Here is a 27,998-nt window from a genome sequence, read left to right on the forward strand (position 1 = left end):
GGAAGTGAGAAACTATGAAGTCATGTACATCAAGGCCCTTGGGCTTAGGAGAAAAAGCCCACAGCTGCACACAAGAGTTTTTGTATAAAGAATACAAAACATTCTAAATACCAACTATTCCATTCTCTTCTTATGATTCTGAGTTGAAGTTTGAAGTAACCATGAAGCGCTGCAAATGTTCTCATATCAAAGATACCACAGAATCATAGTACTAATATGAACGGTATAATTTCAGTTTTGTCTAGGGAATAAATTAGTCTATAAAAATGGTATGCCAAAGTATTAATAGTGATACTATGTGTGTGATGAATAAATTCATCATCTATTGCTGCATAACACATCACAAAATTTAATGGCTTAAAACCACCATTTTATTTGCTCCTGTTCCTGTTGGTCAACAATTTGGACTGGGCACAGCTAAGTGTTTCTTCTGCTAATCTTGCCTGAGCTCACTCTTGTAGCAGCTTGGCTTGGAGGTCTATGATGTAAGAGAATTTCACTCATGTGTCTGGCAGTTGGTGCTGGCTGTTGGTTGGGCTTGTCTTTCCACGTGGTTTCTTATCCATAAGGAGGCCAGCTTAGATTTCTTCTCATGAGACTCTCAGGGCAGTAAAAGAGAAATCATGAAAGCTAAATGGCCTCTCAAAGCCTAGGATGGGAGATTCTGTAGTGTTATTTCTGCTGCATTTCATTCATTAAGTTACAAGGCCAGATTCATGGAGTGGAGATAGAGATTCCACCTCTTAATAGGAGGTCCCATGGGAGATTAATAGCAAATTTTTTAAAAAAAAATTTATCGATTTTTTAAAGTGACCCATTGTAATTGTATGTATTTGTGAGGCACAATTCCATCTTTTGATATGCATCTGTGTTGTATAATGATCCAATCAGGGTAGTTAGTGTACCTATCACCTCATGCATTTATAATTTCTTTGTAGTAAGAACATTAAAAAGCCTCTCTTTAGCTATTTTGTAATATGCAATACTTTGACTGTTAATCAGTCACCCTACTGTGTAGTTGAACAACAGAATTTATTTCTCAGATTTAACTGTAACTTTTTTCCCATTGAGCAACTAACCACTCCCCCATCCTCCCCTCCCATCTCCCCTGCCCAGGTAACTATTGTTCTGGTAACTACTGTTCTGCTCTGTGCTTCTATGATATCAACTTCTTTTTTATTCTACAATTGAATGAGATCATGCAGTATTTGTCTTTCTGTGTCTGGCTTTTAACAGCAAATTCTGTCCTGGTATCCATCCCAGTTTCCTGATTTTACTGTTGAGGTCCATTTCTAAAATATCCTTACAGTGTTGATAGTTTTTCATTAATTTATTAACTTTAGATCTTGGCAAATTAAAACATCTGTACATGTTTCAGAGGTTTGTTCCTATTTTTTATGTATAAGAAGAAGAAAATATAGATAATAAAAATAACCAACACTCATAACTCCACCTATCAGAAATAACCACTGTTAACATTTTTATTTTCAGTATCCAATTGGATGAATATTTATTTATTTAAAATTCTATAACCTGCTTTTCTCTCATTATACTGTGTTTTGAACACCTTTCTATGTTTAAAATAAATGTAAATAATTTTTATGTCTGAATAATATTTTATTGGGTCTGAATATACCTATCTCCTGTTGTTAAACATTTAGGTTGTTTGCCTTTTTTGCTAAAGTGCAATAAATGTTTTTATACATATATATCTGTGCAGGCACTCTTAGGTTAAATTCCTCTTGTGGAGTTACTTGGTCAAAGAACACATTTTAGACTTTTGATATATATAGATAAGGCATGATTTTAAGAATTTTCTGGCTTAAACTTTTCAGTGAGTATATCTATGCAGAGCCAGGTTCACTATGTTTGAGATCACGTTAAAGGGAAATTTCTAAAAGCTAGTTGAAAATAGAAACCATAAACAAAAATTTATTTAGGATTTTGTTTATAAATCAAAACGTATACACTTAATTGCTAATACTGTCTTTTTTTCTGGTGTTGCATTTGTTTCTTTTTTAAAATTGGTACATAATTTTACATATTGAGGGGTACATATGATATTTTGATACATGCACACAATGTGTAATGATCAAATCAGGGTAGTTGGGATATCCATCACCTCAAACATTTATCTTTTCTTTATGTTAGGATTATTAATAGTTTATTATTATGTAACCACAATTATAATTTTAGGTAGCATAAACTGGTTTGAAAACAAGCAAGTAATTCGGGGTAAGAATATGGTGCCTTTGGTGGGGGCATAAGTGCTTGGACTTCTAGAGAGTGGCCCATGGGTTGTAGGCATTCTGTGAGCACTTAGCATCACAACATATCTTATAGAGAAAATTGAGAACAATGGTTAATTTGGAGGTATGTTAAATGGACACAGGTTAAAAGAACTTCTACCTTGTTTGTTGAAATTGGGATTTTCCTTCCTTTACTGAAGGCAATGACTTCTCCCTCATTTTTTTATTCTTGTTTTACAATTAAGGTTTTATTACACCACAGTTACTTATTCATTCCTTTCCTTGATTATTTAAATTCTGTATCTTTGAAGCATTTTGCAGAGAGATTCTTTATGTGCTGTGGTTCTTGTTTCTGTTTGATATTCTCTTTGGTCATTGGCATTCTCTACTAGAATTTCTCCTTTTCATCTTTCATGTCCTCTGTGATGGATATTTACAATGTGCTTTATAGCTACAAAATTAAACCAAAATGTAGTTCATCTTTTTTGCTTCTCTCTAGCACTGGAATGTTGATTTTTGCTTACAGGACTATAGAACCGCACAGAAAATAGCAGCTGTGATTAGACTTAGTAAATATAATGCAGTGAATTTTTAGTCAGAAAATTCACCGAATGAAGTGTTTTTGTTTGATAAAATATAATTGATTTCTGTGTAATGGTGTCCTTTAGATTATTTCAACCAGAAAAATTGAGCATTATATACATTTAAATTGCATTCTTACAAATCATAGCTGCCATAGGATATCTGAGTTCTATTGTGTGAATGCAGTGTAGCAGATGAGCATGGTCTTTATATATACTTAATCTTTGGGATGTTTTGGGAGCTTTTGTGACATTTTTATATTAAGGCAGCCATTTGACAAATATCTTGGAAGTCAGATGACTTAAAGTGCAAAACCTGTGTATCAGAATCTCTATAAAACAGGTAATATCTAAAGTTCCCTAATGCCTGCGGTTGTACATGAACATTGATGTAGCTGACCCTAAAAAATATCAAAAGACCAGAGTTGTTGTTTATCTTCATCATTTGGTATTTATGTAGCCAAAACCAAAATAAGATTTCTGGACTCTTCATATTTTATGAATTTATCTACTGATATGTGCTGCAAATGACATTAAAACATCATTTTTTTATAGTGTAAAATTCAAGGGGGAAATTACATTAATGGATCTTGAAGAGAAATACTTGTGTGGGTGGCTAAAAAGTAAAAGATATGTTTATTGTGCTTATGATTTTGAAGCTCCTACACTAATTATTTAATATAATAGCAATAAACTCTTCCTAATATAGCACTTCATAGTTTGCAAAGTGTTGAGACTCATTTACCTTATTTGACCGTTATGATAATCAAAGTCTACAAGGCAGTTATTACTCCCATTTTACCACTGAGAAAACTGAGCTTCTGACATACACTGAGGGCTGGAACCAGGACTAGCATCCCCAGTTTTTCTTCACTATATTTTATACCCTTTAAACCAAAATTGATTTAATTATATACCAACTTTGAGGAAGAGGAAATGTAGTGAGTGGTCTCAAGGATCAGTGTCCAGTAGAAATGAAATTCAGTGACTCAGAGCCCATAATCACTGAAGTACTCCTAAGCCCTGCTGATTTAAGACTCAGCCCCACCGCACATGTTAGAAGGATCTTGTTAACCTTACAGCTAGCAAGTGAATTCTGTCTCCTTCCAAGCCTTCAGTAAATCTAGATTCTTCATTAAAGCATTTGCGCATGGACATGGAGGTAATTTTCATTAATGAATACTTCATTTTAATGTGTTGGATTAGTGCTACTTTCAACATTTATTGCAGGTCTCTTCCCTGCTAGGCACCAGGCATGCCAAGATGAATGGGATAAGAACCCCTCCCTGGATGAATTATCTATGTGTGAAGCAAAATTTATAATAATTGCAGTTTACTTATGCAGAAATTCTCTTCTCTACAGGGTAAACCAGGCCTTGAGATTTTTCTAAACCTTCCTTCCTTCAACCTATTCTTTAATAAGCAAAAAGTTACTAGGATTAAAATGTACCCATTATTCTAGAAAAGTAAATGTGGAGCAGGTTTTGGAACTAAGTATTTCATCCAAAATGTGAAAAGCTATACAGGCAAATAGTGTGTAAGAGTTTTCATTTTCCAAGTTTGAGAGTCTGCCAGTGGTACGTAGTGTGGAGAGAGTGAAGTGACTCATAATTCTGGAATGACTGTTTTGATCTCTCCCTGTAGCCTCTGTAGAACATTGGCAGGGCAAGCAGCATAATTAACACTGCACAGTCTAATTATAAACAAAACTCTATGTACATTGGCTACCAAGAAGCAAGCCTGTACCGGATAATCCTCCAAGTTGGCAGGATTACTTTACACTGATGACTAGATAATGTCAAGTTTACTATAAATCAAGTTGCTTTTCCTTGATTATCCAAAGAGTTACCATGGGGGGAACATCATAATATCTGTGGAAGTTTTACTGGATTTGTTTTTTTCAGGGTGCATTTAAGCTTTTCTTTATTGTAGTTCTTACAACCTTTTTATTCTAAGAGAACTGTTGTGCACTTTAATATTTGCGTTGTACTATTTTAGGGAGGGGAGGGGAGTTGGTAAGACATTTGTTCAGATTGATCTTTAGAAGGTGAAAGAAACTAGGAATTTGAAAAGATTATATTGGGCTAATATTCATACAATAAAGAGGGAGAAAAGAGAGTGGAGAGAGTGGGATAAAGGCACAAAAGTGAAGTGACTATAGCAGCCATGCATGCTTGAGAGAAATCAAGATGTTTGTAACAGGTGTGTGGTCTCTCATACTGGTCAGAGGCAGAGCAGGCACAGTGCATGGCTGTGTGTGCTCTACAGATTTGTGGAAGCATGGCTGAGAGCCGAGGACCAATTTAGCTACTTTATATATAGGTTTGGCCATTGGGTCTCCAAGATTCAGAACAAAGGTGCTGGCTGTGGAGATTTGTTTTCCATAGCTGTAACCTGAACTACTGAAGGATGGTTGTAGTTCTACAAAATGAGCCTCAGAGTTGTGATTACCTTAAAGGAAGTAAGAATTTTAAATCAGAGGTCTTTTTTTTTTTTTCCTATTCAGAAATACTCAGTTAAATTTTTAAATGGACACTTAAAATTAATTGGGGTTTCCCTTTTTAGGAAAAAATTACAAAAATCCAAATACAGAAACGTATGTTAAGTATTATAATTTTTTGCTTAAGAATGCTTTTATACTTTTGATGTGACGGTGTGAGCTTTCTTTTAAATAGTAGTTCTTTAATTCATTGTAAGTACTTGGATTTACAAAGAAAATTTCCCTAGCTTTTTACTTGAGAGGAGGAGCAGAACATATGTATTTTCTAAATTTGGGCGTATATCCAGCATTACTACTGGCTAAATGATTTTGTTTGCTGAATATTCTTGAAAGAGGAGTAGATGTAAGACAGTTGGGCTTGTTAAAGAGGATCTCTGTCTCTAGCCCATGACCTAGTTCTGATTTGTCCTTTTAATTAACCTAACTAGACTTTGAAGAGAAGTGAAAAATTGGTCTTGGAGATCCAGCTGGACTTGATATACGTGGATATTCAGGCCAGTTTCTAGGAGAATATGAGTTAGAGCCAAGAACACTGCTTTCCTGCCCTCCAGCAGCATTTTTTGCTTTAATTTTCTGTTGTTTATCTTTTATTTTATTGATTTCTCCTCTGTTCTTTAGTATTTCTTCTACTTATTTAGGTTTAATTTGCTATTCTTTTCTAGCTTCTTAGGGTGGAAACTTATATCATTGATTTTAAACCTTTTTATAATGGAGACAAAGCAATAAATTTCTCTCAAATTTTGATATGTTTTATTCATTTCAAATCTTTTGTAAATTCCTTGTGGTTTCTTGTTTGCCCCGTGGATTATTTAGAAGTCTGTTTTTTATTTTCCAAATATCTAGAGATTGTCTACCTAATTTACTAATTGATTTTTTTAATAGTTTCCATTATGGTTAGAGAAAAAAGTCTCTAAAAAGACTATTTCGGCCTTTTGAAGTTTATTGTGATTTATTTTACTTTATTCCATCTTGGTAAATATTTCATACATATTCTGCAGTTATTTGGTTTAATGTTGTGTAACTGTCAATTAGGTCAAATTGTTATTGTCCAGATCTTCTGTGACCTTATTTGTTTGTTGTCTACTTATTCTATCAATTATGAAGAAAAAGGTGATAAAATCTCCCTCTATGGTTGTGGATGTTTCTATTTCTCTATTGAGTTTTGTCATTTTCTGCTTTATGAATTTTGAGATTCTGTTATTAGATATGTACATATTTAAGATTGGTATCTTATCCTGTTGAATTTCTCCTTTTATCATTAAAAAATTTCCTTCTACTTTGTTAACCTATTTGTGTCTTTAAATTTAAAATACATCTCTTATAGACAGTGTATACTTGGTTCTTGCTTTTTTCCCCCCATATGACGATCTTTGTTATGTAGTTGAAGTGTTTAATCCATTTATAATTAATATGTGGTTGGGTTCAAGTCTACTGTTTTGTCACTATATTCATTTGCCTCTTTTGTTTTTGCTTCTCTGTTTCACCTTGACTCTCTCCTTTTGGATTAACTGGATTTTTTTTTTTTTTTTTTTTTTTTTTTGAGACAGAGTCTCACTCTGTTGCTTGGGCTAGAGTACTGTGGTGTCAGCTTAGCTCACAGCAACCTCAAACTCCTGGGCTCAAGCAATCCTACTGCCTCAGCCTCCTGAGTAGCTGGGACCACAGGCATGCACCACCATGCCCGGCTGATTTTTTCTATGTATTTTTAGTTGTCCAGCTAATTTCTTTCTATTTTTTTAGTAGAGACGGGGTCTCCCTCTTGCTCAGGCTGGTCTCGAACTCCTGAGCTCAAATGATCTGCCTGCCTCGGCCTCTCAGAGTGCTAGGTTAACTGGATATTTTTTAGCATTTTATTTTATTTTTTCCTATTGGATTTTTAACTCTACATCTTTTTTAAAATTACTTTTTCAGTGTTTAGGGCTAATGATATGCATCTTTAACTTATTGAAGTCTGTGTATAGTCAGTATTATACCACTTCACATTTTATGCTTGACCCTTCTTACTTTCTACCTCTTATTTCTCACTTGACACATCCCATTTCCCGTTCTCAATTTGTAAATGTAATTTAATATAATTTCTCTTACTCAACTTCCATATTCTTTGTGTTTTTGTTGTCATATCTTTTATTTCTGTATATGTTAGGAATAGGTAGACAATCTCTACATATTTGGAAAATAAAAAACAGACTTCTAAACAGGCTCACAATGTTATTTTGGGCTTTAAGCATATAGTTTTTAAAGATAGTCTTTTAAGGAAATTATAAGAAGAATAAACATAAAATTTTTATTTTTTTAACACTTATGCATTATTTCCAGTATTCTTTTCTTCCTGAAGGTCTGAGTTTCCATCTGGTATCATTTCCCTTTATCCTGAAGAACCTCCTTTATAATTTCTTATAGTATACATCTTCTTGAGATGAATTCTGTCAGCTTTCATTTATCTGAAAATGTCTTTACCCTTGTTTTTGAAGGATATTTTCACTGGATATGGAATGCTGAGTTGACAGTTTTTTTCTTCCAGCCCCTTAAAAATGTTTTATCATCTTCTGGTCCCCACATTGTTGTGATGAGAAGTTAGTGCTCTTTATATTGTTTTTTGTATGTAACATGTTTTCAGGCTCTTTTAAAGATTTTCTCTTTATCTTTGATTTTAAGCAGTTTGACCACAATGTGCCTAGATTTGATTTTTTTTTTTTTGTATTTATCCTATTTGGAGTTTGCTGAACATTTTGGATCTGATAAATGGTGTTTTTCATCAAAGTTAATAACATTTTAATCATTTCTACAAATATTTTTTCTCCCTCATTCTCACACTCTTCTTCTGTGGCTCCTGTTACATATATGTTAGACTGTCTAATACTGTCTCACAAATCCCTGATGCTGTGTTCATTTTTCTTCAGTCCTTTGTTCCTCAAATTGGGAATTTCTAATGATCTGTCAAGTTTATGAACTGTTTCTTCTGTTGTCTCCCATCTGCTGTTAAGCCCGTTTAATGACTTTTTAATTTGTTATTGAACCTTTCAGTACTAGAATTTCCATTTGTTTCCTTCTATTTAGTTCGTTTATGTGGTCTAAATTTCTCTGCTGAGATAACCGTCTGTTCACATATTCTGCCTTTTTCTTTTTAAACCACATTTTCCTTTGGTATTCTTTTTTTTATTTATAATAGCTACTCTAAAGGTTTGCAAAATGTAATATCTGGGCCACCTTGAAGTCAGTTTCTAATGATTTATTTTTTCTTCATAGGTCACATTTTCTTGTTTCATTAAATGCCTAGTAATTTTTTTTACATATTGGACAGCATTGATGCCACATTGCAGAGAGGATGAATTCTTTAAATTTCTCTGTAAAATGTTTATTTATTTATTTTCAAGTAGGCAGCTTAGTTACTGGCTGGTCACCTCTTGTAGGCTTGGTTTTAAAGTTTGTTAGGGCAGATATGTGGAAAGCCCAAGGTGCTTCTTAGCCTCTTCTAACTTAGCAAGACTCGTCCTCAAATTTTTTTTCCCCTGTGTTTTTTTATTAGGGCTTGGTTTTAGGCTTTGTTAGTATGGTTCTAGAGTGTGACTTTTACTCCTAAACTGAGGCCTTTCTAGTGTTTCAAGCTGATGTCCAAGGTATTAATGAATTCTCTTTGCTCTGGCTGGGTTGGACTGCCAGTGTTACCCTACACTGCTTGACCTCTAGTATTTCTGTTCTGTGTTAACCTTTGCGGTCACTTCTTTGTACACCTCATGTTGTTACATCGTGAGTTGGCTAAGAACTCTCAGGCAACAGTTGCCCAAATCTCTGTGATCCCTCTCTGCATAGCTTCCCTCTACCCTGCCCCGGCACCCTGATCTTGGCCTGCCAGCCCTGCTCTACTTGGAGTCCCGCTATACTGCAATTGGGAAATTGTCCCCAGGAAAACAACCAGAGCTATTGTGGGCTCACCTTTCTTTTTCTCAGAAGTCACATTCTTGCTCTGTTATCCAGTATGTGAAACCAGTTCCATCATTTTGTCAAGCTTAATAGTTGTGTATGAGAGGAGTCGTTTGATAACAATTTCTCGTGAACTTTAGGGGTAGCTTGAAAGAGAAAAGTAAATCATAATCTCTCTATACAGAGTGAAATGGGCTTATGATGCTCAGGGACTGAATCAGTTCTCTCTGAGCTTCCTGCCTCCTACTGCTACTCATCCATTTACTTCTTTCTTCACAAGGGAGACAAGATGGGGCAGGTGGAAGAGAGAAAGACCTTACTGGTCTTGCATCCTGGGTCATGACCTTGGCCTCTCAACTGGAAAATTAAAGGTGGTTTGTGAAAAGGCACAATGTACTAGGGGAAAGGTATTAATAGTAATGCACGCAAGACTTTCCATGTGTGTATTTTATGACTCTGCATACATTGAGGTATAAGCAAACAAGGTGTCAAAGAGGAACTGTTTAGATACATCTTCAAAACTTGTTCGTTCTTCATGACTGTCCTCCAGATTCTGGTGAGATAATGGTATATCTAAACTTATAACTTAATATGAGCACTGTGATGAAGAGGAAGAGATTTTCTCTGAGCATGGGTCAGGGAGGTTGGGTAATGTTTTGTCCATCTAGACCTAAATAGGAAAAAAAAAAAAATCATTCCTTTTTGTTCTAAATTCTAGTCTTTTCCTTTTCTTTTTATGCCTAAACTTTACAATAAAATCTTTTTTCATGGAAGAGGATTCTCATTAGGGAAATAGTCACTTTATCTGATAATTAGCCATCACTTTGGAAATTTAATGAAGTTTCCATTTGGAAATGATCTAGAAGATATAGATGCCGTCTCACACTTGATGTGCATAGGGGCCTCAGAAAAAGAACATATATAGCCTCTTTTTTCTTGTTATTATTTCCTAAACAATGCAGTATTACATTGATTTATATAGTATTTACATTGCATTAGGTATTATAAATAATCTAGAGATGATTTAAAGCACCTGGGAGGATACACAAGGTTATATGCAAATAGTATTCAATTCTATACAAGGGATGTGAGCATTTGTGGATTTTGGTATCCACTTGGTGGGGAGGGGATTCCTTGAACCAATCCCCCACCAATAGAGAGGGATGACTGTATATCCCATTTCATTTCATTTTCTAAGAAAATTTGATGATAGTTTAAAGGGATCAAAGTCTGTGGCAAGTCTGCTCATTTTAATTCAAGCTATTCTCCAGGTGGTTTGTCATGGCTTTACTTTTTGTCTTGTCTTCTACATTGTACGCCTCAGCTAATCATTTTCTCTCTTGCCAGCACCCTCTATGCACCATGCCCTTGGCTTCTCACCACATCCTCCCTATGTGTTTAGCCCATGTCAATCTGCTTTCCTTACTTTTAAAAAACTTTTCACTTATTTTTTATTGTGGTATTAATAAAATATACATAACTTACTTTCTCTTCTTTTGGACTTGAGCTGGTAAGCACTGCAAGGATGTTTACAGAGATTTGTGGTATGAAAAAATCCCCTGGCCTTTCTGAGCTTCTCAGCCACACTTTGTGGACCGCTCCCAGGTCCTCTCTCGTGGCATCTGTCCTTTATTGTTCTCAAGCCCCTATGCCTTCCCCACAGTTGCCTTTAGCTCTGGGCAGATGGCCTTGCTTCCACCGTCACGGAGAACATGAAGGCTCTCTGCTGTTTCATGCTCATAGACATGACTCTTGTGTCTTTACCTCCTGTCCTGCAGGTTTGCAGGCAGAACACGCCTAGCTTCCATCAAGGCTGATCTCTCCATTGGGGTTTTTGTGATCTCTCCCTTTCCCTCTGAGGCAGCATTTTCCCTCTTCCACTTCTCCACCTCCATGTTTTGTCTATCTTTACTTTTCCTTCCCCAGAGAAATACACAAATTGTTCCCATCTTAAACACAGACAAATAAAAAACAAAAGATTTAACTCTCCTCTACACCATATATATATATATATATATATATATATTTTTTTTTTTTTTAGTTTGACACCCCATGTTTTTTCCTTGATTAACAACTATGTACTTTGAAGGAATAGTCTGTAGACGTTGCTTTCTCTTGTTAACTTTCCATTCCTTCTCTGGGCCACTGTGGTCAGGCTTCTACTCCCACCACTCTACCGAAAGCACTTCATAAAAGTCACTGGTTCCGTGGTTGCCAAATGTAAGAGACTCTCTCTAGCCCTCATTTTGCTTGACCTTTCTAAGATGTTTAATAGTGACCCCTTCCTTCTTCATGAAACCTTCCCTTGGTTTCATGCATCCCTTGGGATGCTGCTCTCCTGATTTTCCTACCATTCCTCATTCTGCTTAGCCATCCCCTTCCTCTGCCCACTCACCTCTTAAGTGCTGATGATCCCTGACTCTTACCTCGCCTTCAGCACGCTCCCGTATCGGCATGGTTTTAATTATCGTGCATACCCAGGTTATTCAGAAATCCAAATCTTCCAAATACTTCTTTTGAGCTCTAGACCCACATAACATAATTCTTATAACAATCTTACCAAATAGTACTGTTTTCCACATTTATAGATGAGGAAATTGAGGCTAACAGATGGAACCTGTTTGAGATCAAGTAGTCAGTGGAAGAGCCAGGATTTTAACCTCCATCTAAAATCAGGTCTTTAACTCTATTAATCAAACATCTCCACCTGGTTATCTGACAGGTGAATCAAATATCTCATATCCCATACTGAATGCCATCTCATAATCCTGTTCTTTCCTCACCTCCAAGAAAAAGAAAGGGAGAATATGAAAACCTATATTCTCTATCTCTGAATGATATTCCTTCTTGCAGTTATCCAAGCCAGAACGTATAAGGAATTGACATAGACTTTTCTCTCTCTATCCTACCAGCCCATCCAGCCCAAGGGAGCATCAGTTCCTGTGCATTCTCCCTCTTTAACCTGACTTGTAATCATTCCCTCCTCTTCATTTCCACTGCTGCTGTCACAACTAAGAACTTTATCTCAACCAGGATTGCCATTACAGTGACAGTTAACTCATTGCTTCTCAAATTAGCTGAAGAACCATGGTTTCTTGTTTTTGTTTTTTAATTTCTAATCTGTTGCAGAAATTTTGTAGCATACAAAAAATCATTAGAAAATTGAAATAAAAAAAGACATGCAAAATATAAGCTCCCTTTTAAACATTAAATTCAACGGACATAAAATTACTCTATCAAATTGTTACAGAAGTTTTTGGACACTAATTTTCTATGTATATCCTGTCACAGATGGGTAACAAACAGCTTGCAGACTGGCACTGGTCCACAAATGACATGGAGAAGCACCAGTTCACAGCGTCTGATGAAAAGAAATGTCTTTGGTTTTCTTAGATAACCACATGGGCCTATGTTATTTAAAACTGAAATATTTCAACTAGCAAGTTTTTGCTTTTGGCTTATAGTTAGCTTGTATATGTGGATTTAAGAGGTTTTAGGAAATTCCCTGTTTCTTTAGGATCCCTTCTTTTAGTAGGAGTAAATCCCATTAGAGCAAGGGATAGTCGTGTGTTCCATTACAATTTAATGCTGAAATTAAAGTGCACTGACTTAAGAATCAAACTAACATTTTCTTAAATAGGATTGAAGTACAGTGTTCTTGGGCTGCTATAATAAAAGTGATTTCCCCTGATTTGATACATTGAATTTGATATGATTGCACACACAAAAGTATGCTTCTCATGTGCAGTAAAATACAGTAGATGGTTGACATGTTCCATTTTTGAAAGTTTAATATAGACATTCTTCTGACTGGTCATTAATAATAAAAGTAAGTTTTCTGGATTTTGGCAGGCATGTGACTAAGCCCTTTGTCAGAAGATTTGAAGTTAATGAAGTACAGACAGAACATGCTAAGTGGTCAAACTGTAGAATATCCCCAGCCTGTTTAGGGCATGGCTGAAGAATCAAAAAAACAACAGAAAAGTTCTAAGGGGACAGAATTCAGGGATGGGAATGCTCTTAATAGTAAGCTGAGATTCTACCCAGAATTAGTTTAGGAATTTATTAAGTAAAACCATACTGTCCAGAACCCATTGTTGTCTCCATTGGGTCCAACATAGAACAAATCACATGGGCAAATGCCTGAAAAAGCATAATCTTCCCATGTGCAGTAAGGAAAAGAAGAAGGCCTTTTAGATATTTTCAAATGAAAAAAATTAAGCAACTAATCTATAGCACTGTGCCAGGGACTAAAAAACTGCAGAAAATTTCTAACGATTAAAAGCTTAAATGTAATTTAAACAAAAATTCAAATACACCAGTCTTTGTTAATGAAGTGCATGACCCCAAAACAATTAACTGTCAAAAAACAAAACAAACTTGTTACAAGAAGCTGGGGCACTAACAGAAGTTTAGGAGATTAAATTCCCCAAATCAGGATGTTATGGCCCTTCTTCCATTCCAGACCTCTCACAGGGGTGGATAGATGGCTGCTTGCTAAACTCACACCTAGAAAATGATTAAAAGTTTTATTCAAAGAAAACTTTTATGAGTAGCGTAACTTGTACAAAGTTCAGGATAGGGAGGCAGGAAAAGCCAACCTTATTGTGATTTGTCTGATCTTCAAAGCAGAAATGGGTGAGTGACATGAAATTATTTTTAAAAGGTAATAAAGAAAAATGAAAAACAAACAAAAAAAGATAACCTTTCTTAAATCATATTGTAGCAGGTTAAGCTGAGTTGTGGAATTGCAGGTGTTCACCAGGTGGACAGGGATGGGAAGGAGAAATAGTGACATTCTGGGGAGAGGGAACAGAAAGGGGGGAAAAGGCATGTGGAGAATAGCATGAAATAGCAGCTTGGCTTGTTCTGAGAATGGTAAGCAGCTTGGGATGGCCAGAGCACACCCAGGAATGGCACCATTAGTGCCCGTGGGGGTCTGACCACGGAGGGTGCTTAGACCAGTGCTTCTCAAACTTCGGTGCACGTTAATCATCTGAGGATTTGTTAAAATTCATATCTAGGGAGGGCACATGGGAGTCTGCTTTTCCTACAAGCTACAATGTGATGCAAATGCCACTGGGCCCCAGGCCACACGCCACATTTTGAGTAGCAGAACTGTGAATTTTATCCTAATTTTATGAATATTTTGTTGTTTGGATCATGAGCTGCCACTGTTTAGTTTGTTGAATAGTGCAGATACATGGCATTTCTGTTAAGCTAGATACTAAGTAGTCTTACGTAAGCTTTGCTGATGGTGAAATAATATACTCTTAGCAACGTCATTGCCAGGTACAAAATAAATAATGTAGGTACAAATTCTCATCCTTTATTGAATTAGTTTGAGTAGGGGGATGCAATATAATAATGAAAAGAGCCTGAATTTTGGAATCAGATTTTTAGACCTGGGCTCCAATATCAGTTTTATGACTAAATAGTTGTATGACTTTATGAAGATAATTAACCCATTTTAATTTTTCTGTTTTCTCATGTCTGAAATAGAATACTTGCCACTTTATAGACTTGTTGTGATGGTTAGAAATGATATAAAGTACCTTGAAAGGAAAGGTTAATGGTTTCAATTTGATAACTTGAGATTTCTTAAAAACTAAAATTGTATGAATTTTAAATAAAGACGATTGAATGGTCTAATCCTAGGAACTATTGATATATGTGGAATTCTTTACCCTTCCACCTTTTGAATCTTTTTATTCTCAGTGATTCTTGGCAAATTGGAAGGTGTGGTTCTCTGTAGTTTATAAAAGCTCCTGCCACTACCTCACCCCAAGATCCACTAGCACTCATGGTGTATAGTGTAGTTGTTACAGGTGGGACTATGTTGTACTTCTGAATGCTATGGAAGTGTGAAAAACAGGTTGAATTATAGGTTTATCTAATTTTTATGTTCTTTTGGTCTTATTAATTTTTATTATTTCTTGCTTATGAAAATTTCCTGCATAATTTGCTACTTCCAGTTTGCTGTGGAAAAGAAACGTCCCTCTCCCAGAGGAAACAATAACCTATCCTGTTGCTTAGCTGACACTCAAGCCTAGAAATGGGCATACAATTTGTGGTACCAGCTAGGGAAAGTGGGACTCAGGGAAGGGACCCACAAATGCCTTTGACACAGGTTTGAGGCCTTTTGGGGAGGAATTCTGGGATTCCAGTGCCCAAAGCACAGAGGGGGCAAGGACTGTAGGTGGGCACATCCCTTTGGTCCTACTGACTCCTCACCCCATGGGGACAGACACAGCCTGAGGCAGGCCACAGCAGGGCCCTCTGAAGCCCTGGGCAGGCTCCCAGGTTGTTGGGCAGGAGTGTGTAAGGAAATCAGTACATAATCTCAGCTGTCTTTGTTTGATACTAGACTATTTATTTAGCTTTCTTGTTTCATGACTGGTATACTTTTATTTATGTTTGAGTTTTTAATGGATGACTCAAGCATATCATAAGCATCTTATTTAATTCAGTTGCTCTGAGATGGAAATAAGTCTTAGCAATTTAAAGAAAGTTCTTAGATTAAATGTGGTCTTGCTAGAAGACATGTTACTATGAGCTTTGTTTCTAACTCTGTTCCTTGTCCTTATGTTTTGGTTTTTTAGATCGGCTTCAGCTTCCCAGGAATATGATTGAAAACAGCATGTTTGAGGAAGAACCAGATGTAGTGGATTTAGCCAAAGAGCCTTGTTTACACCCTCTAGAGCCTGATGAAGTGGAATACGAGCCCCGGGGTTCCCGGCTGCTAGTGCGGGGTCTTGGTGAACATGAGATGGACGAGGATGAAGAGGATTACGAGTCATCTGCAAAGCTGCTGGGCATGTCCTTCATGAATAGAAGCTCAGGCCTTCGGAACAGTGCCACTGGCTACAGGCAGAGCCCAGATGGGGCATGTTCAGTACCGTCTGCAAGGACCTTGGTGGTCTGTGCTTTCGTCGTTGTGGTTGCTGTTTCTGTAATCATGGTGATTTACTTACTGCCCAGATGTACCTTTACCAAAGAAGGCTGCCATAAAAAAAACCAATCAATGAAATTAATTCAGCCATTTGCAACAAATGGGAAGTTGTTTCCATGGGCACAAATCAGGCTTCCCACTGCCATTATGCCACTACGCTATGAACTTAACCTACACCCGAACCTAACCTCGATGACATTCAAGGGTTCTGTGACAATTTCAGTTCAGGCTCTTCAGGCCACTTGGAATATCATTCTTCATAGCACAGGTCATAATATTTCAAGAGTGACCTTTATGTCAGCATTTTCAAGTCAAGAAAAACAAGTAGAGATCCTGGAATATCCATTTCATGAACAAATTGCTATTGTTGCCCCTGAAGCCCTTCTAATGGGGCACAATTATACCTTGAAGATAGAGTATTCGGCAAATATATCTAGTTCTTACTATGGGTTTTATGGCACCTCCTACACAGATGAAAATAATGAGAAAAAGTATGTAGCTCTCTTAAATAATTCTGGTTCTGTGCTCTATGATGACTTCTGTAATATGGATCCCTGTGCCCACACAAAAGACGCTAACTGCAATTTTTTTTAATTTAGAAAGTCATGTACAAAATAGTAGAATGTTGGTTTGGAGGGATTACTATTTCTCTTAGTCAAAGCCTTGAGTGTATATCATGGTGGGATGGGGGCTGGGTGCGCTGGTGGAAGGAGATAGATAAAGATTATACAAAAAAACCCTTAAGTTATCTTGAGCTTTTCGTATTTTACAAGATGAATCCAGTTTTCTGTCACCTTATACAGTTTCTGTGGGAAGCAGAGTAAAGGGGAGTATGGGTTGGTTATAATTTAAGACCGATTTTCTTAATGTGAAGAACTTTTATGTGGTGCTTAGTAAGATGGAGAAAGAGGGCATGAAGAAGTTGAAGAGGTGTATGCTTTACATATCATTTTTAGTATACTTAACCTTTATTGGTTTATTTTTTTTAAAAAATTCTAGTGTGACTATTTTAGATTTCTGATGGAAATTTTTAAAAAAAGGCTAGTAGAGATTTAATTTGGTTCAAAAAAAAAAGGGTAAGACAAAACAAAATTATTCAGCTCCCTACTTGGACCATATATTTTGTACTTTAATCTTAGTATTCATAGCATACAGTTTGAATTTCTGGGGAGATGTAGTACACACTGTGTACAGGTTTTTCTTAAGTAGAAATAATGTCAATTCTCTTATGTGCACAAAGTCCTCATTATATCTGCTTTATGCAGTTGGAGCATTGTCTCTTATACTACTCTATAAACCAGTATGTGAATTACTGATGCTGGCTATTTGGCTAATATGTGTTGATGTATTAAGAGAAAGTTAGAAATGAATATTTTAAATCTATCTTAAGGGAACTTTTTGATCCTTCTTAAATGCAGATAGAAGCAAAGCAAGATCTGTAGGTTTTTTTTCAGATAAATGATTTTTATTTCTTTCCTCTATGTAATACTTTACAATAAATGGCATGCTGGATCATCATTTCAATTCTCACATGAAATGTGGTATTGAGCACAAATTTATAATCACAATGGCCACTTGGGGGTTCTTCACTTTAGTCCTCCTCTAATCTCCATCATCCCTAGAAAATACAGGATATACGTAAAAACAATGTTCTTAGTATGCAAACAGACCTTTAAGACAAGTCCCCTAGCCATCTCTTCAACCAGATCATTGCCCCTGGAATCCTTGGAGCTATTACTGTATAATGGGAGGCATAAGTGTTGTGTAGCAGTGTAGTTGATTTTTGGTATGGCCACTTGTTGAATTTTTGCCACGGGCTGGATTGAGTTGTGGAAAATGCCAGAAAAATGGAATATGTTTCCTTAAAATTAAAAAATAGAATATTTAAAAAAATAATATTTTAAAATGTGTTGAAATAAATTAGTGTGTGAAACTCTGCTATCACAAACAAAATATAAGTTCATTAACCTACCTGTTTCAGTAAAATGAATGCTGCACATAATTGTATGTGTTGGTGCAAGGTAAAAGTTTAGAAGATTATTTATCCCTTTCAGGATGTCTGAAAACTATAATTCAAAGCAATTTTTTGACTTTCACTTTTAATTTTGCTTAGTTCTATTAGGGAAGTTTTTATACTTTTTTCCCCCTCTGAGGTATAATTAGAATAAATATTTAAAATGGTAGATGAAGTAATTAAGGGATATAGTCCTTGTTGCTGGAAAATCAGAGTATATGTAAATGTCAAACGTCTTGCGTTGACACTGCTTGAGGTCAGGGAGCTTTACCTGTGTGATGTAAGGTGGAGACAGTAACCTTGGAGTTAATTCTAGAAGTTGTTGATAACAAACTGATACTAAAAGAACTAGTAAACAAATTTAGGATGGCCACTGTGTTTCAGCTGTTCCTCATTTCTAACAGACCTTTCATTATCTGGCCATTGTTTTTTCTCCCAGCCCTCACTTGCCATGTTAAACTTTGTGTGCATGTTCCTAAAATCAGATGATAATAATAGACAATATTTACTGGGAACTGAAGTGCTAAAAACTGTTCCAAACATATCCTGTCAATCCCACTAAGGTAGATATTAATATTAATTCATTTTACAGCTAAGGAAGCAGAAGCACGTAAAGGAACTCATCTAGCACCTCGTGGCTAGCAGATAGCAGAGGAGAACTCAAATCCAAGGTCATTTTAACTATAGAGGCCACCTTCTTAACCACCATGGTGTCCTGCCTCCCCAGTGCATACCTCCTTCCCTTTGCACATTGTTATCCCCAGTGCTCAGAATTCTCTTTCCTGACCCCCTAGCTAATTTGTAATTGTCTTGAGCACTACTTGAGGAAGTGCCAGTACTCACCCATGAAAGAATAAGCTTCAAGTTATTCAGCATAGATAAGACAGATTATAAGAATCATCAAGCAGCAGCCATCTCAAGGGACTTTTATGTGAGATAGCTATTATTGGATCTCTTTTAACAGTAGGGTTTTATTTGTCTTAGAATGTTATGATCTAATTTTTATCCAAAAGTGATGGTCTAAGTAGGCTCTCTTTTATGTTTAGTGGGGATATCATCAAACTTTATCCCCTGAGTCCATGTGGCCTTCTTAAAAAATTTTCTGTTACCAGCCGGGTGCAGTGGCTCACGCCTGTAATCCTAGCACTCTGGGAGGCCGAGGCGGGGGGATGGCTTGAGGTCAGGAGTTCGAGACCAGCCTGAGCAAGAACGAGACCCCCGTCTCTACTAAAAATAGAAAGAAATTATCTGGCCAACTAAAAATATATACAGAAAAAATTAGCCGGGCATGGTGGCGCATGCCTGTAGTCCCAGCTACTCGGGAGGCTGAGGCAGTAGGATCGCTTAAGCCCAGGAGTTTGAGGTTGCTGTGAGCTAGGCTGACGCCACGGCACTCACTCTAGCCAGGCAACAGAGCAAGACTCTGTCTCAAAAAAAAAAAAAAAAAAAAAAAAATTTGTGTTACCTGAGTAAGAATGCTGGGGGTAGGGTGAAGTCCTGGAATGTTAGAAACATAATATTTTTCAGTTGTTTCGTGTATGTTGATTGCTACCTTTCTTGCAGTTTACCTAATAGAAATAGTTATTTGGGCACATCCTTCTCAAAAAAAAGGTACAATAATTTTAAGTGTGGAAGAAGAGTTATAGCTATCTCACATTTGCAATAAACATCCATAAAGGGCTTTGTGGTATACAAGTAGTTTTTATTATGAATAATCTTGTTTGATTCTAACAAAAACCCTTGGTGTTTGTCAGGGGATCCTATCTCAATCCTAATTTAACAAATAAGGAAATCAAGATATAGATCACTGATTTGCCCGAAGTCATATGGCTGGTAAATTGTAGAGTTTGGGTCTTATTACTCCAAATCTCTTACTCTTTCTTTTCTATTTATCTTCTAACAGTGGAAACTAAGCCCTAAGCAAGAGAAGCTACCATGTCAAAAGTGGTAGTTGTTTATATGCCATATTGACTGGCACCTGAAGTATGCACGCCAGGGCCATACTTGCCCTTGTTACTCTATGTCCATGTTTGGATGATCTCCCAAATGCAGATACGCTTTATTTCTCTACTTAATTGAAAATCTGCATTTTCTCCATTTCTTTTTATGCTTTCTCCCTCCACCTGTGATTGAGGACTTTTCTATGTGTTTCTCAACTGTTTCTGCTGTGCTCTAGGAGAGGGAGGAAAATTTTTGATTCATCTCTTAAAAGAGTAAAGGAAACGAGAACACTACAGGGCACCTAGTTTTTTCAGTCTTCATGAAAGCACAAGTTGTGAATTTGAGGCATAGTGTTTTAAAGCCAGAGTCTGTACAGATGACTAGTGGTGACTGATGACCACCCTTTTTACTGATCTTCCATCAGAAACCTTTTTAAGACTTCAGTGGGCAGCTGCAGTCTACCTTCTGGCTTCATCTCAAACCACATTGGACGACCACCCCCAGTCCCTGGACATGCCCTGCTCTGTTTCCCTGTGCTACCTACTCTTTCCAGAGTATACTCTCTTCCCTTCTCTACTTTTTCAAATACTTATCTTTTAAGACCCTCTTCAGATTTTGTATCAGTTTCCTTACAGTGTCTTCAACCTCTAGTCAGAATTTGTTTCCCTTTGTTCCCACTGCATTGTTTTCATTGTTAGAACATGATTTGCAGCCTGGCATAAGTTTCAGTCCATTGTGTAAATCTCTGCCTTTCCCAGTTGGTTGCAGATCCTTTAATGGCTGGGATTGTACCATATTTATCTTAGTATCCCTGGCACTTTGCAGGGTGCCTTGTATAGTAGGTGCTCGATAACTTTTGGATTGAATTTGCATTTGTTTTAGGTACTTCGCAGCAACTCAATTTGAACCTCTGGCAGCAAGATCTGCTTTTCCTTGTTTTGATGAACCAGCATTTAAAGCCACATTTATCATCAGGATCGTAAGGGATGAGCAATATACTGCTTTATCAAATATGCCTAAGGTACTATTCTCTTCCTTGAATATAAAATCTTTGAGTGAGTCTCTTTAAGAAAACTTGATTTCCTCTTTGCCAAGCTACTGTTGGAAATGATTAAAATCATATACATTAATATTTTTCTTAAAATACTTAAATAAAAATTAAAACATGTGTTGGAAGCAATTGAGAAGTCACCTGAGAAGCACAGGAGGAAAAAGAAAGACCTGTTGGACTTGGTATGTGTGGGTAGGAAATGTGAACTGTGTGCTGTGTACTAAAGTTGTGCAAATACTAATACTGTGAACTAGTCCAAGATTAGAGTAATATTTTCTGAGCAAGGGTAAATTTGCTGTTTTAAACAGTGTTATTTGATAGTGTTGACTCATGATTGTTCTTAGTGTTTTTTTGGTAAATGAACAATCAATATTGTTGCAAGTAATGTGGAGACTGAGAACTACAACAGGAGCTTCTTTCCTGGGTGTTAGCTCTGCGTGGGAGGCAGTGCAGGTGAAACCAAGCAGAATGGTTTTTATGCTAAACAGAACCTAGAGGGTCCTTCTTTTGTCTCAGACATCTGAGTGGCTGTGTGCAGCCTGATGAGAGCCTTCTGAAGTCCATGTGGCTAGGGGAGAGGAGCAGCTGTACCCAGGAGGCTGTGGAGCCCACCCCTGTAGGCAGCAGAGAACATGATCTGTTCTTAAACAGGTTGTCATTCCAAAGCTTCACTCCCAACCATACTCTTCACCTTTATCTTTCTCTAAGAGAGGTGGATGCCTATTTAACTAGTATCCCAAAACGTATCTTAGCTCATGGTTGGAAAATCCTGCAAGGTTGCCACATTCCCTCATCTTGTGTTTGCTGCAGACTTCTCTAGTGACTTACCACCTTTGATCTGCTAAGCCTTCTTTGGGTCCTCAGCATGGCAGTCTGTGAAGCCATTTCAGATCACTTGGAGGGATATCCCAGCTGTAGCTCCTCCTGTGGATGTCTTTGTAGCAAGAGTGGAACACTCCCAGGTCATAAGGAAGGATTTTGGTTTTGGCTGTGTTTTAAAGGGGAAAGACAGAACCACTGTTACCATATCTAACTTACATTTATTTAAAGTCATCTTTTGGACTAAAAACTCATTAAGGATTTTCAGTGTGTCCTCATGATGAAGGATGGGAGAACAGGCTGAGACTGAGGGGCATGTTGCCCCAGAAACTCATGCTGAGAGATTAAAATATGCTAGTACCTTCACTACTTATTTCTTATTTGAATTTTCAGTCTATTTGTCATTGTCATTGATTCCTATAGTTACAGAACTGTCATCTTTTGCCCTTTGCTTATAGAAGTCATCAGTCGTTATGGAAGATGGACTCATTCAGGATGAGTTTTCTGAGAGTGTGAAGATGAGCACTTACCTAGTTGCTTTCATTGTGGGGGAGATGAAGAACCTGAGTCAGGACGTAAATGGAACTCTGGTATGTTGATGTGGTAATGGCCTAAAAGCTTGTTTCGCAAGTCGTTAAGAGGAACTCTTGCTGTAATGATTCCTGGTAGTTGCTGTATGAAGAAAACAAGCTGTTAGATCACACTCTGACATTTTATACCAGAAACGCTACTCTTTTCCTTAGCTGTTGTTTACTGTTATTAATTTGATACCCACAAGTCAATTTTCAAGTTTCTTTTAATTTGACTTTTATAAGAGAATTCTAGTAAGACAATGTATGTATACTAAAGCTTTCAGAACTGTGCTATACAATATGGTGGCCACTAGCCTTATGTGACTATTTCAATTTAAATTAAAATTAAAGATAATGTAAAATTCACTTCCTCAGTCTCAAGTTTCAACTGTTCAGTAGTGTTCATGTGGCTAGTGTCCGCCATGTTGGATAGCTCTAGGTTGTAAAAATTAGATGAATCCTTCTTTTTTTTAAAAAAAAAAACAAAATCAAGTGCTGATTGAGTTTCTTTATTTTAGAGTAAGAGTAAGATTATTTAACTTAAGGGTTGGGTTTATCTGTGTTTTGCCAAAATTGATCATTTGTTCTAATTAGGCTGCTCTGTTTTTCTGTCATTAGTACCTGTCTGTAAATGATTATTTGATTGGATTTTATACTTTAATTTCATAGTAGAGACCTAATAAAGCTAACATTTTCATGTACTGACAATATAGAAGGAGAAAAGACTCTTTTTAAGCTACAAGTGATTATTTTTCACGATAGTAATATGATCGAATTCATTAATTTTGTTTCTATATTTTTGATCCCCACCAGAGAAAATTATCTATCTTTTGAACGCATCCTGCTACTTTGGGCATGTGTTCCTTTCTAGACTAAAGAGCTTTATTGTAATTGCAATATACTTGAACCTCATCATTTTTCTACTTCAGAACAGTATATTTCTTTCATTAGAAAAGATGATCATGGGGCTGGGTGCCGTGGCTCACACCTGTAATCCTAGCACTCTGGGAGGCCGAGGCGGGAGGATCGCTTGAGGTCAGGAGTTCGAGACCAGCCTGAGCAAGCGTGAGACCCTGTCTCTACTAAAAATAGAAAGAAATTATCTGGACAACTAAAACTATATAGAAAAACTTAGCCGGGCATGGTGGGGCATGCCTGTAGTCGCAGCTACTCAGGAGGCTGAGGCAGGAGGATCGCTTGAGCCCAGGAATTTGAGGTTGCTGTGAGCTAGGCTGATGCCACGGCACTCTAGCCTGAGCAACAGAGCGAGACTCTGTCTCAAAAAAAAAAAAGAAAAAAGAAAAGATGATCATGTCTACCCCATACCTCTCAGAAGCAGGGGCAGAGATTAAGGTCCTCTGGCTGATTATCAGCAGTAACACTCTATGGCTTTGTGCTCTATACTAATGGATGGCACACTGCTGAAGAAGCACACTGAGTGTTTAATGTAAGTGTAGACTATGACATTTAGTAAGGCTAAATATGGTTCACTCACCTTTGGACTGAAAGACTTTATGTCAAATCTAAACCAAAAATTTTTTAGGATCCTTTTAAAAGAGTATGAATTCTGGCCTACATATGAAATAATTCAATTAATTCCACTTCAGTTGTTGCACCAGAGATTTAGCCCTTGATTTAGAGTTTGCAGCCTCGACAAAGCCTAAAGAGCCCAATCTAGAAGAGTCAGGTTTGCTTCTTATTCAAGACTTAGCTGAATACCACCCTTTCCATGAAGCTTTTTTTCCACTCAGCTAGAATTAATCATTCCCTCTCTGATCTTTCATAGGACTTTAGTTACATCTTTGTTGTGGTTCTTATCACAGTCATTGGTATAAAACCCCCAGCACTTTTTATTGTACCTCAAAATGTATGCAGTCTTGCCTTTTTCTTTTTTTCCTTTCCTTCCTCCCTTCTTCTTCACTGTTTCTCTCTTCCTCCCTCTCTCCATCCCCTTCTCTTTGTTTCTTTCATCTGCTGTGTTGGCTTCTGTGTACCTCTGGGATTACATTCAAACTCATCATTCTAATATTCAAGACTTTCCTTATAAATTCAGCCATATTTCTGATGGCTTCAGTGTGAATTCTTTCATCTAGCCAAGTTGAATTATTCATTGCTCACATATATATTTCATTCTCACATATGCACATATGTGTGTGTGCACGCCTGTATGTGTGTAGAAAGATCGAGAGAAGAGAGTTTCAGGTGAGTATTTTTTTTTTGCTTTTTATTTATTTGTATTAGGAAGCAACATGGTTAAACATGTATTCTAGAATCTACCTATGTTGAAATTCCTCCAACACAGTTTCCTAGCTCTGGTAGACTACTCTCTGATCTCTAAATCTCACCTTCCACAACTCTGATACTTTATTGCCTACATTAGCTCTATTAAGGATTAAATTTTATAAATTCTTATAAAATATTTAGTACCTGGCACGTATGTGTATCTGTGTATATATACACATGCATATATGCCATACATATGTAGAGAGTGCACACTCCCTTTTTTCCATATTTCCATATGAAAAATCCCTTGCGTATCAGTAAATATAAATAATATTTATTATTTTTAATGTTACCCAGTTGTAAATGTTTTAAAAAAATTAATATTATACAAATAGTTTTATTAATTTCCTCCCTTTTTCTTAGGAAATGGGGAAGGCTGTAACATGCATGGAGTTATATGCCATGCTGGCAGTGGTCCAAGGCACTCATTTATAAACAGTTTTTCATTTTGTAAACCAAATGAGAAGGAGGCATTAGCCCCGTGTTGCTTATTAGGAAGCAGTGTCTCAGGTTAAGTAATTGACCTAAGATTATATAACCAGTAGGTGATAGTCAAAATTGTTCTATCCATGACAATATAGTGCCTCATAAACCAGGTAACATAAATAATTTCTGGAGGCATGGTGACCAGAAATTCAAAACTTGGAGACTAACAAAGGATTTTTGTTATGTCAAAGTGTTGTAACCTCTAGGATGGCTTTTGTTTTGTACTATTTGACCATAGGTTGATTTAGCAAGTTCAGAAATAAGGCAATAGGGCCTTACTTACTAAAGTCAATCTTACCAAGCAACTAAAAATGTCAAAGCTGTGAGTGTAGATTCTTATGTGTATCCTGTTCAGTATTAAAGACTACTTTGTTGTCAAAGACCTAAAAAAAAAAAAGGAATATTTATTTCATCATTTCTGTTCATTCATCATTCTTTAAACCTCTCCTGCCTTCAGGAATGACAGAATTACCTAGAAAATTCTAGGGCAGTTGTGAAATACACTGCTCTATCTGTTTGTCTTGAGATTTTATTTTGTTTTGTTTTTTGCCACTGCTGCTTTTGTGTTTAGTCAAGTCTAATTTGTAGAATTAGGATCTAATCATGGCTAGTCAGATGTGGACCACACACATCTGACATTTGGCATTCAAACAGAACCTTCAACAGTATTATCCGTGTGAAGTTATTTATAATTTTATTTTCATCAAAAACATGACTTTGTTTCAAATTTCCACTAAAAATATTTCTACCTCAAGTATCTTTCTACCAGCCTGGGACATTGTACACAATTTATATCATTCTCCTAAAGTCTCATGTAATCAGTTATTCTGGAAAGAAACCGTATCAAAATACTGTGGGTTTTTTTGTTTGTTTTTTGTTTTTTATTTTTATTTTTATTTGTTTAGCTTTTTGTGTGTGTCCTGTTATTTGTTTAGGAAGGCTGGTGTTTTTCAGGAAATTTAATATTGAGGCTTCCAATATTTTCTGCCTTTATAAATCTTGTAGACCATATTATTGTGCTTTTTAGGGGGTTGAGGTTTGGTTCTGCTTTTTTTTTCCTCTTGTTAACTAGTTTTTATTTTTATTAAATTTAAAGAAGAGATAAGTTAAACCTAACAAATCTGTTATTCCTTAGTCTTAAAGAACTCTTTTTCCCAAGAGTTGACCAGGGGTCTTTATAGTTGTGTTTTTAGAAATCTTCCATAAGGTCTTTGCAAGAGATGTGGCAAGAAAAATTTCAATTTGTAAATCTTAAGCCCTGAGTGCCCACTGACTTTTATTTAACAATGTTTCGAGTACTCTTACCAAGTCCAGAATGCTGTTCAAGACTTTCTTTGCTGAGCTACATTGCTCTGTTTATTTCTTACTGCTTCTGTTGCTCTTAGAACAAGTTTGATGATAATTATAATTACCAGATGATTTGTTGCTAGTAAAAATCATAACACATGTTTTTTAAGGAAAAGTAGAAAGGAAGAGAAAATACCAAACTACCTTTTTCCCTAATCTTTGTTTTCCAGAGATGAGAAAGGGGATACTTTGGTCAGATTTCATTTTCCTGTGAACTTCTTTTTTCTCCCTGACTTGTTCTCTAAGGAAAGGTGCTTACACATACAGTGATGGGAGTGGCCAGGTGGTACGTGTGGCAGAAGAATGTTTGAGGAGGAATCTGGGGTATAGGTGGTATTTCTGTTGGGATAGCATCTTCTGGATGATTGAGTTGACTATACCATAAAATATGTGTCTGGAAAGAATAGGCAGAGATGATAAAGACTTGCCTTAAATTCCAGGTGATCTTGGCACATTTATAATGATAGGGATTTTAAAAAGACTGTCAGGCTTTTTTGTTTAAGGCTAAAACTGACTTCAGTAGAAGGGGGAAAGATGCAGGAAATACGCACATTCAGCGCATTCAGCAGGATCAGCTTGTAGTTCCCTTGGCAGATGGTGACTGAATTCAATAAGCTGTGATCACAGCCCTGTACCAAGGGCTGCAGATGGTAGACGACTGGCCTAGTGAAGTATCCTTGACCACATGATATGGGAGAAGAACTTTCTGCTATAGTTACTTTATTTTTTACCCCTGGTTATTTTAGAAAGCAACCAAAGTAACTTAATTGGTTAACTCCAATTCTAGATACTTAATTCTTACAGTAACTGTTGCCACAAATGTTTTGGTCACACATATTTCGCCCCAGTTCTGATGAGAGTCTATTTGTAATAACAATACTAACTAGCATTTATTGAACACTTATATTATGTCTTGCAATAATACATGTGTTAGGCCATTTAATCCTCATAGCAACCCTGTGAGTGTAGGAGCTACTTTTATCACCATTTTACAGATAAGGAAACTGAGGTTAACTAACCTCCTCAAGGTCAAACAAATAGCAGAGATTTGAACTACAGCACTATAACTATAGAGTCTATAAATTTAATTTTTGTTCATTTACTTAAAAATTTTTTCTTTACATTTAAATTTTATGCCATGTTACCTTCATTTTTCTTTAATTAATGTATATGTTCTATAGATTGAACCCTCACATAAAGGCATTTATGGTTGAAATCTATTTGACTTCTTAGAAATTGTTTACAATTTTTTAATCTTTTAATGAGAAACTAAAATGGATTT

At 36.5% G+C, this 27,998-nt stretch overlaps 1 protein-coding gene and 1 long non-coding RNA gene across 3 annotated transcripts in view; one reads left to right on the forward strand and one right to left on the reverse strand.

Moving 5' to 3' along the window:
• Positions 1–27,998, forward strand: part of LOC123648582 (leucyl and cystinyl aminopeptidase) — an 89,217-nt gene that overhangs the window by 25,185 nt on the left and 36,034 nt on the right. For both annotated transcript variants that reach the window (XM_045566467.1, XM_045566466.1), the window contains exons 2-4: positions 15,854–16,694; positions 21,041–21,179; positions 22,487–22,618. In XM_045566467.1, coding sequence (XP_045422423.1) covers positions 15,877–16,694; positions 21,041–21,179; positions 22,487–22,618 — 1,089 coding nt within the window. In that variant the 5' untranslated portion in view covers positions 15,854–15,876. The remainder of the gene's footprint in view (positions 1–15,853; positions 16,695–21,040; positions 21,180–22,486; positions 22,619–27,998) is intronic.
• Positions 17,653–22,678, reverse strand: LOC123648583. Its single transcript, XR_006738661.1, has 3 exons — positions 22,559–22,678; positions 22,038–22,197; positions 17,653–17,821 (listed from the first exon to the last, which is right to left on the reverse strand). It is a non-coding gene; the product is annotated as an uncharacterized LOC123648583 (long non-coding RNA).

The sequence above is a fragment of the Lemur catta genome, chromosome 12 (assembly GCF_020740605.2).
Source record: "Lemur catta isolate mLemCat1 chromosome 12, mLemCat1.pri, whole genome shotgun sequence".
Taxonomy (NCBI): Eukaryota; Metazoa; Chordata; class Mammalia; order Primates; family Lemuridae; genus Lemur; species Lemur catta.